This window comes from Arachis hypogaea, chromosome 18 (assembly GCF_003086295.3).
Source record: "Arachis hypogaea cultivar Tifrunner chromosome 18, arahy.Tifrunner.gnm2.J5K5, whole genome shotgun sequence".
Taxonomy (NCBI): domain Eukaryota; kingdom Viridiplantae; phylum Streptophyta; class Magnoliopsida; order Fabales; family Fabaceae; genus Arachis; species Arachis hypogaea.
The window spans coordinates 7163865-7174509 of NC_092053.1; the positions used below are offsets into that span (position 1 = coordinate 7163865).

Genomic DNA, 10645 nt, shown 5'->3' on the forward strand with positions numbered 1-10645 from the left:
TCAAGCATTGATGACATAACATAAATCTTTTGTTGAATTATTAAACTCACCACTTACCACAGATTCCGATGTCGCCTGGCCTCAGAAATCAGAATATGATACCATAAATAAGATTTGCAACATGATCCCTTTTTCTCTACTTTTTTTTCTCTACTTGGAGGCTTGGAGCCACTATCTGATATTTTGAACAAAGGAAAGGGATCACAGACCAATAGAAAAAACCAAAAAGAGACAAAAGCTAAATAGGATGAGTCCTACTCCTATGGAATCAGAAAACAGGAAGAGATCAAAAGAGCGCATAGAGATGGATCAATTGGGGAATCTGTAGACTTCGCTTTTCCTTTCATTTCAGTATTATATATAATGTTGTATCACCATGCAGCCACTGTTGCCTCGTGTTTAGGCAACAGCACTGGAATTGATCCAAAAGTAGAACACTCTATGTGGATCATTTCTTCATCAATGGTTTGTGCTTAATAGACAGGCTCATATGTACAAGATCATTCACGAAAGAGGGAGAGAAACCTTACAAAACTACCTAACACAATCTTCTACGGCAACAATTACACATACACCAGATGAATAATACACTTGACTATAGCATTAGCACCTGCATCTCTTTCCTTGACTCGTGCAGGTGCCTCTTCGTTTCCTTTCTTCATTTTGATTCTGATTCCTCACACTGTGTCGACTCATTTATCATTCCAGCAAATGGAGCTTTAATGGGACCTACACCTATCTAGGCTATTGATGAATAAGTCGACACAATATCTAGTGCAAATGAGTACACACAACTCTAAACTTATCTCAAGACTCAAGACACTTCTCTCTTTATCTTGAGAGTTCAAGGTATATTGGTTGTGGGCTGTTTATGCCTCTTCAAGCCATATACCTTCCAATGGAGCTAGGTATTGCAACAGCAACTTGGTTTTAGCCATAAATATCTTCTATCAACTTTTCAACCTGAGAATCAATTTGATTGAACCATGTTAGCTCATCTGCAGAATCTTAAAAAAAAAAAGTGCCTCTTTTTTTAGCTTTGTAGGTAGAGCAAACTGAAAAAATGTACCCAGAAAAATGGTTTCCAACAAAGTACCTAGTCATTGATTGAACTAAAGAGCATATTTTGACATTCCAAATGAAAAAATGTGAACTTCGGGTACCAACAAAGTAATTGGAACTAGGAGCATATTTTGACACTCAAAAATCACAACTTCAAAATGAATAAAAGATGCCACAAACCTTTTGCACATCATGAAACATGTCTACAAGACCACAACTACAAACATCACAAATGTCCATAACAATTGTACATTCCATACATAGTAATAAAAATCAATTCCCAATATAACAACAATCGACTTAAATGCACTTATGTATATGGTTTAAAAAAAGAAAGCAACGAACTACTCTTGAATTTCCCTCCAAGTTTCTCATTTGCTTTAGGTTTCAGTAATGCGAGAAATGCTTCTTAGGGGAAAAAAACCGTTATGACCTATAGTCCTGTAAGTAAAGGTTCTCTTCTCCAATTTACCAAAATGTGAAACTAAAAGAAAAGCTCCTTACTCCTTAGTATTGAATGAATAAACCACGAGAAATACCAGCAAGTACTTAAAAAAACATACAAACATGAGTACTAATTGAGGAACTAAAACAAAATCACTTAAACATTGAAGAATGGAAGCATTTAGAAATGCAGTATTGCACACAAATTTCAAAACTTTATGCCACTCCACAATCGACATTGCACCAATCCCAAAATAAAACCACAAAATTCAGCAAAAACATATTAAAAAACAACAAATCACACAGAACAACGACAACATGCATTCTTGTTAGTCATTACCTTTCAATCCTTGAAAAGAACCGATTTTGCTATGCGCATCAACGGTTTCAAGCAATCAGGGCTAAACTTCCTCGCAAATAGGTACGATTCGGAGTTCTCCGACTCCCTCAGCCGCCCGATCAGCTCCGGAGACACCTCGGAGCTCCGATAAGTATATGGGTGCCCATTAACAGTGCCAGTCCAATTCACCCTCGTTAGCGTGTATTTTGTGCAACCATCAGGATCCGCCATTGACAAGAGAGTTGGAAAATAGTGCTCCTCAGGGTAGCACTCATCTTCTCTGTAACACGGCAACTTGAACTTCTTCCATAGCTTCCGATCCGCGATTATAAGCAGAGCGTGTTTTCGGGTCAGAGTGAAGAACTGCGATCCGACCCGGAACTTCTCGAACGGAACCTCCGGCATCATCGCGTACCTTCCTCTTGCCACGTACCGCTTCCACATCCTCGGCGTCTTTGAGATGATCTCGATGAAACTCCGGTATTTGGTTCGGATCCCCGGTTCGGATTCAGGTTCGGGTTCGGATTTGTCGAAGGTTTTGGAGACGAAGAGGGAGCGGTAGACGTAGCGGAACGAGTGGAGAGGGATGCAGTGCTGAGATAGGACGGCGAAGTATGCGTTGGCAGGGTCGTCAAGGATCGCGGTGGCGAGGAGCCGGCGCGTGGCGGAGATGAGAGTGGGTGAAGCGCGGTAGGTTTTCTTGGAAGGAATGAAGCGGTTGTGGAAAACGCCGGAATCGGGGCGCGTGATGTTCACGGTTGGGTCTGCGTGAACGTAGATGTTGTAAAGGTTGGTTGGTTGGTTGTGAAAGAAGCGATCCCATAAGGAAGCGAATTGGATGTCGGTGTTTGTGAGGAAGAGGAACGCGATTTTGAAAGAAGGGTTCTTCTTTGTGGAGAGGTGGAAGGTTCTAGAAGGTTGGTTGGGGTGGTGGGAGAGGGAGATTGCACGGCGGAAGAGGGCGGCGTCGTCGATCTCGTCGGAGTCGGGAATGGGCGGACTGAGGTGACGGGGAGGGAGGATTCGTGGTGCGAGGAAGAAGAGGATTGGAAGGGAGAGGAGGAGGGAGAAGGCGATGATGAATGGGGATGACAACATTGAGGTTGGTGTCAGCCTCAATTGGTGGTGGTGGAGGTGGTGGTGGTGGTGGAGCCGTGGTGATGGTGATGGTTGCGGTGGCGAGGGTGAAACCGGGGATTGTGAGTGGTCTGGAATTTTGTCAATGTGAGTAGAAACTCAGGTAAAGGTATTGGGTGAGTGGAAATGTGGGAAAGATTTGAATTTTGGAATTGTGGAGCAATGGGGTGTGGAACTGAGATATCGATTTCGATTTTAGGGTTGAGTTTTGGGAGAGAGAGAGAGAGTGTGTGTGTGTGTGTGTGTGTGACTGAGAATGCTTGTTGTGCTGTTTTCAGGAGTAAACAGAGTGAGGAAGAAGAGGATAATATAGTGAGAGAAAGAGGCTTGAGACTTGAAACGAAGATGATGAGAGAGACTTAACCTTTGTTGAGCTGAGAGAGAGAGAGAGAGAGAGAGAGAGAGAAGAATTTGGATTAAGAAATTAATTAATTAATTGTTATTTGGGTTTGGATTTTGGTTAGGGGGGTGGAAGGTGGGTAGTGGGTACAAGGGGGGTTAGGGGGTTTTCTATTTTGGTTGGAAAAAGCTCCCTAACTGACGGTGGAGTCAGTGAGGTTGGCGCCTCATCAGTCCTCACTCACTCACTAACTCCAACACTAACGCCGTTTATTTCTGTTTGAGTAATTTAAATTCTAATCACTGATTAAATTCGATAAAATAGATGCATTGTGTGTGTGTAGCTGTAACCTGGCAATCACAGGCGGCAAAAACAAAACATTACAAACAGGATTGATCGGTATTATCGATAACTTTGTTTCCTCCTTAGTAAGCTAACAATAACGATAAGAATCTAGTAGTAGCAGACTAGCAGTAACAAAGAAAATATAAAAGGTTGAAAAAAACATTAACAAGAAGGTTAGGTAATTAATAAACATAACTCAGAGTGACAGCTTGATGTGTTGACTTTGAAGAGGGTAAGAGCAGGCATCATCCCAAAAAAGATTAGATCTGAACGTGGAGAGCATCAACCCATCCTACCTTCTGAGATGACAAGCAATGCACTGTCAACACAAATAGTGTGTTCTTGGAAACTGGAAAGATCATCTTAATACTCATCTATTTATATATTAATTAAAAAGAAATTTTACCAAATTCTTCTTTAGGAAAAAAATTGTATAATAAAATTTAAAAAATGATAAATTAATGGATGCATTATTTCATATATAATCCCTGAAATCAATTTTACAAAATCGTCGAAATAATCAACTTCTACTTGTCATTATAACTTTCAAATACTACTTGTAGACTATTTCTCAACATAAAAATATCAGCCTTCTATTATACGGTGATTTCATTTGTTTCCCCAAACACTCGTAACTCTGATGAAACTAATTTTTTCCCTATAAAAACACTATATAGTTATTGTACAGAAATTGACTACCTAGAGAACCAAAATCTGCATATATCACCAAATTAAATTTCATGCTCATTTGTTAGCGTTCTTAAGATTTGAACATAATAATAATAATAACAATAATAAATAAATAAATAAAACGAACTGTAGTCATCTTAGGGCAACCCATTCATTCAAACTCTCAAACACTACTAATTTGACTATTACATAGATGAAGCACTTCGGTTTGAAACTTGAAAGGAGGCAAAAGTTCATGCAATTAACTCAACTAACTCCACTTAAGTATATGCCTTGTGTTCCAAGCTAACAGAAGAATACAACAACAGCTTAACCACAGTAATATATGGAAGGCAACCCACACTGAAAGGAATACATTTGAGCATAAATACACCACCACATTATCACGTAGCTGAACAATAAATACCGAATAATTACAACAAAGACGTGAATCAACCGGAAATATCTTATTCTCATCATAACAGAAGCCTATATCATCAAAATCGAACAGCCACATCAAAGTCTTCTTCATGAAGGAATTTTTGGTAAGTGACGATTGCAAGTAACCACTCAATGCTTGGCTTTTATATGTACAGACCAAAAACTGGACATGTCCCAATGAACAAATGGAGCAGTTCCTCTTGGGATTCTTGAAACTACATACCTGCATGCTGTGGAACTGGCTGAGTAAGATTTACATCCCCTCTTCCATTGACCTTAGGTTTATCCCTACCGAGCTTTTGTGCGCTGAGTGTTCCTTTGACATTTGTTCTATTAGGATGTCTTGCTGTTTGAGCCCCAGGACCTCCCCCTGCTAATGTCAATCAGAAATAGGATTTAGAAATGGCTGTTCCTATCCTAACATAATTGCAAAATGGATTTTGGCATTGCTCATTCTGCTAATATCTACAAAGAATTTTAGAACAAATATGATATTTACATGAAGTATGCAATAAAAAATGCAAACTAATTTACTCTACAAATTTGAATGATGCAACACGACTTGGCAAGTAGATAACCTTATTCCTAAGTAACATTTTAGGAGAATAGATTAACAAAGGCAGGAATTTTTCAACCTATAATGTGGGGTACAAATAGTATGAATCTTCAGCAGAGATGTCTAATACTTGTAAATTAATGAGTGCCAAAACAGGTATACACATTTTTCCAAGATATATCATCTGTCTTCTACAATGTTGCCCTACATTTGTAAATGAAGACTATATGGTCACCTAGTTGTGGGTCCTTTGGAGCATTACTCTTCTAAAAGTGAAAGAACTGGCTGAAGTGGAATGCAATTATTCCACCCAATAGTTTTTTTTTTTTCTTTTTCCAGCCTCTTGTAAAGGCGCAGTCTGATCCCCAGTGTACAGGAAAGGACAAAAATGCAGAGAAGGGTAACAAACTCACCGCTGTTAGGCAGAGATAATCGTTTTTTGGCCTGCTTATCTCCTTGTGAGGTTCTCTCCTTTGGATTACTACGAGATCTTGACCCAATCCTGGGTTTTGAATTGGCTTCTTCAATAGCATTTTCACCATTTGGCTTAACAGCCTGAATGTTCACTACTTCCTGCAAGCCTGCTGACTTACCAGGTGAAGAACCACAGCCATCGGAAAGAATCGGTCCAGCTTTCTGACTTGCAGGTTTTTGATGATTGTTTGACGGAATTTGTTTGCTGTTAGCACTGGTTCCATTTTTTCCATCCATTGCTCCATTTTCATGTACCACTGCTCCCTCCCTTAGATTAGTGTCAACAAAACGGTTCTCCCAAGGACGAACAGCCATCCATCTTTCCAACCAATTCCAGCCCCAGCTACTTTTATCTGGTTCAAATCCAGATGAAGCAGCCTGGTGTCTTGATCCTGCCTGCCACTGTCAAGGAGGAAAAACTATAAATATATTACCCAGAGCATGCAGATCAAAGAATACAAAATGGAAATGGATGAGACAATACAAAGCCAGTGATCAAATGACGGGGAAATTATTGAACAACAGTTATGCAGTCATTTTACTTCTAGGGGTTTACTGTTTAATGTTTATAAAATTATGTTTAAATTGGTTGGTTCAGAAATATATCTTGTGCTTAGTACTTGTAAGTCATATAGATAATTTTATATGCAAAGTTGTGTTCAAGATGTAACTAGACATAAAACAGAGATCTAAATTACCCAAGAACCTCTTAAATAATGCTTTAAGAACTCAGCTTGAATCCAAAATTTCATAGGATAAAATAAGCAATCACTAGTGTCATATGACTGAGAATAGCTTAAATACAGCAAGGATTTGAGCTGGATTGGTATTTTTAATGATTCTCTCTTGATTTCAGAATTTTGTACATGCAAGTTGAAGAAAATTTTGAGTATGATGTCTACTGCCTGCATAATTCAACATGCTCAATGGATCTTTACCTGATGAGCTAGAGCATATGCCATGGCTCTCTCACGTTTAGCTGCAGCCTCCTGCCTCTTCAATATTTTAGCTTGGATTTCTTCTACAGATCCCACACTGTCACACCAGCCTTCCTGTATTGCACAATTACGATTATAACATGGAATCTTAGCTGCTATTTGCCATTATTAAAAGGTTTCTTGGACAGAAATGATAACAAGGAAACTGGAATTCAATTAAATTAGACATACAAGAATGACAGAGTACCCAGAAGATGCCAACAAACCATTTGATATAAACGACTATATCATGTAAGGTCAAATGAATGATTGAAAATTTGCAATTGGGCTTGTGAATGAGGACCACAAAGGGAGAAGGCAGATCCTCATTCCTAAATATTAATCAAAACAATTGAACTACCCATCTCCTGATCTCCATGGTGAATGGATATAATAATTTAAACCAAAAACAATGAAGGAGATAGATATTTGACAAAGCAACATCATTTTAAGAGTAGTGCTCCTTAGTCCTTACTTCTATTTCTCGAACACGAGCTTCATTTGCAAGCTGCTGCTGAACTTTCTGTTGTTCATTCTGACTCTCCAATGCCAAGCGGACACGCCTTGCCCGAACACGAGCCTGAACCCTCACCAAAGCTTGCATGCAACGCAATGTTATTGCAGCTTGTTTTCTTACTGCATGGCCTCTTACAAGGGCCTGAAGCCTTACCAATCCTTTCAAAGCTCTTAGTGCTCTTCTGGCCTGATACATACAACAAGTTCCAGCTCGGTTGAAGTTGTTGGCGACATAAGTAAGATTCTTAATAGAATATTACTAAGCCATAAAGTAAAGACAAAACACCAACCCTCCAAATAGATGTGAAGCAAGATAAATAGGTAGATATAAGTCACTTCTATTCAACCACTATACAGTATTGTTTTTAATTCAACAAATTTCAGAATGTATATTACAGGCATATAAAAAAAATAATAATAAACAAACAATTCAGTTCTTTCCTTCTTCTTGTCTGTTACTTAAAGAATTCAAAAGAATTCAGTTTATTTGTGATAAGATAAGCCAATTTGATATAGAAAAATTACCAGGAATCCTCGAAATGCTGTTTGAATGCGAATGGCAGCCCATTCTTCCCTCATTATTTGGTGATTATGTGCAGTATCAAGAGCTTGTTGAGAAGTAGAAGGTGAATAATGGACATCGGAGTTTGAACGATCATTATCATCTCTGATAGGCAGAGTCACATCATCATCAAGCTCATTTTGAAGTTTACCATTATCAAATTCAATCGAATGCTTTCTTTGATGCCGATACTTGCCAACCTTCTGATCATTGAGAAAAAGGAAAGCTTAGGAATAAGAAGGAGAGAGAGAGAGGATGAAAGAGATACTCACATTTCGGTCCTTCTCAGAAGACTCTGCCTTTTCAGACTTCTTTAGACCAATCAATGATCTAATCCATTTCCCTGAGACACCCATTGTCAGTGAAAATTCAATTTATCTCGATCGAGTGCAAGCCTGGAAAAGTGTTACATGACCTAGTTAACGAAAAATCAGTTGATCATAATTCATATACAATCTTAATGATCATATTCAACTATAAGCTATGGAAATGATGAAGCAGGTAGCAAACTGTCAAAGTACAAGCTTAAGTGAAAACATCTATATGCAAATTACAACTTATTTAATCCTATCACTGTAATACACCTTCCTTTGAAGCTTCATAATCTATATTGGTCTGTATTCTTGGATTTTTTTTCCAAAATGCTAGCAATTCACTAGATAAGATAAACCAAAAGAACATTGCTTTTATTTTAAGTTTTAAGTAATCATAAGCAGTTTCGAATCACGGAAAAGCATGATTAATACAGGAAAACAGAATCATTTAAGTTGAAGGCAAACAAGGTAGCTAAACATAAGGTGAAAATGCACCTTGTGAAATGACTAGTTGTCTTTTTCCTTTTCACCGTTGGACTCAAACCTAAACAATATTTTATCAAGACATTATCCTTGTATAAGACGAGGACTATATGTACAAAACATGGCACTCACGGGTTGAACAGCTCCAATATCAAAAACAAAATTTGGTGCTATAAAGAATGGTGCATAATTTGTTAATCAAAACACACAAGGTATTCTCTCAATGCCATGATAACAGGAACCCGAAATAGCCAAATGCTATGAAGAACTCTACACTACACTACAATATAGGAATAATGCTAAATATGTGCTCAAAACATTATCGTAAGTAACATGGAACCAAAGCCTTTGATAATTTATACCAAGAACAAAAATACAATTAGCTGTTAAACACACTGCAGAGACAACATCCAATCATAAACAAAAAAAAAAAAAATAATAGTAATCCCAGCTAAACAAAAAAAAAAAGGAAAAAAGGAAGGTGAAAAGAACTGTGTACTTTTTCCAAATCCATGTGCAACAGTGCAAGTAATCGTAATTTTATAAACTTGAATTATTACAGGAAACACGAAGCAGAGAAAACGGATCATAAAAGCGACAGGTATTGGTACAAATTTCATCAATCGAGATTATGACATGTAAGTAAAATGGTAACTACAATTAACAGGTTGTTCATTAATCACATCCGCGACAGATAGATTTGGTTTACTTTAAAACAAACTAAGTTCAATTAAATTTTGAATCTGAAGAGCGGAAAAGGAAGAAGACAATAAAAAGTTCGTGTAGATCCCTAGATCGCAGAATTGAAGCAAAAATCACCTGAAGTTCATAGGGAGAGAAGCTGTAACTGAGTGAACTCGTCCTCGGAGAAGAGAAGAAAGGTTGAATCGTTACTGAGTCAAGAGAGTCAAATGCCGATCCCGAGTTATCACTCGCCACCGCTTGAGAGGATTTCTATCTGAACTTGGGAGTGGACAGAGCTCAAGCTAAGGTAGTGTTTTGTTTTGATGTGAAAAAAGATATAATAATAATAATAATAATAATAATAATAATAATAATAATAATAATAAATAAATAAATAATGTAAGAAATCAATAAAAATTTATTTAGAATAATACTAATTTGTTGTTTCTTTAAATTATTTTTTAAGTATAATTTATTTATTAATCTTGTTATACCTAATGTCTAATTAAATATAAGATATTTTAAATTCTCATCGAATCCAATATATAATATATGAAAATAATTTTATACATAATAAAAATTTATATGTAATTTTTTTATATAAAATTATTAATTAAAAATAATAAAATAATTTAATATATTTAATTAAATTATTATTTAATGGTTCTTAATTATTAATTTTATATAAAGATGTCGTTTGTCAATTAAAAACTTTATAACAGTAGTCAAATTCTAGTGACATATACCGTACGACGAAAAGCCACTGATAAATCATAACTAATTAATAGTTAAAAAATATTTATAAAAATTCGATAATGATAGCCTAAATATATCTCATCTAGACATCTACTAAATATGCATCAATATAATACATGATGATTAATATAATTATACTTTCTGATACTCACATAACATTTTTGAAAAATTATACGCAAGTGAAGAAAAATAGATATTTAATTTAACGGGTATATTAATTAATATTAACATTATAAAGGGTCTAATTAAAGTTTTAAAAGTAATTAAAAACTTCTAATTGAAAAAAGAAACAAATCAAGGAATATCAATAATCATTTGTGGGGCAGAAAACGACGACGTATAGCTGTCAACGGATGTGGTGGGGGAGGGACAAATTCCGAAGGAGTTAATCACGGGGTCGTGTCACCCGTAAACGGAGTTCCCCACCTTTATGATATCTAATCCAACTCTTAATTTATTTTCAATGAATTGACCCCATATAATCATGTTTATTGTTTGGTTTATTTATGGAAGTGCTCATTTGCATCCAAAGTGAAGCAACTTGT

At 36.7% G+C, this 10645-nt stretch overlaps 2 protein-coding genes across 7 annotated transcripts; both read right to left on the reverse strand.

The window, feature by feature from the left end:
• Positions 1-313: 313 nt before the first annotated feature.
• LOC112771025 (glycosyltransferase BC10) lies at positions 314-3565 on the reverse strand. Its single transcript, XM_025815573.3, has 2 exons — positions 1847-3565; positions 314-963 (listed from the first exon to the last, which is right to left on the reverse strand). Exon 1 carries the CDS (start codon positions 2942-2944, stop codon positions 1850-1852), a length of 1095 nt encoding a protein of 364 aa, XP_025671358.1. The 5' UTR covers positions 2945-3565; the 3' UTR covers positions 314-963; positions 1847-1849.
• A 930-nt stretch (positions 3566-4495) lies between these two features.
• LOC112771024 (protein IQ-DOMAIN 5) lies at positions 4496-9675 on the reverse strand. Of its 6 annotated transcripts, none has more exons than XM_025815572.3 (7): positions 9480-9675; positions 8136-8258; positions 7827-8066; positions 7261-7488; positions 6747-6860; positions 5748-6210; positions 4496-5148 (listed from the first exon to the last, which is right to left on the reverse strand). In XM_025815572.3, the coding sequence occupies exons 2-7, from the start codon at positions 8217-8219 to the stop codon at positions 4994-4996; spliced, it is 1284 nt and encodes a 427-aa protein (XP_025671357.1). In that variant the 5' UTR covers positions 8220-8258; positions 9480-9675; the 3' UTR covers positions 4496-4993. The 6 variants fall into 6 exon arrangements, with proteins under 6 accessions (XP_025671357.1, XP_025671354.1, XP_025671355.1 ...); XM_025815569.2 differs by having other exon boundaries at positions 4496-5151; XM_025815570.2 differs by having other exon boundaries at positions 4496-5151; positions 8136-8278; positions 9480-9666.
• Positions 9676-10645: the final 970 nt, after the last annotated feature.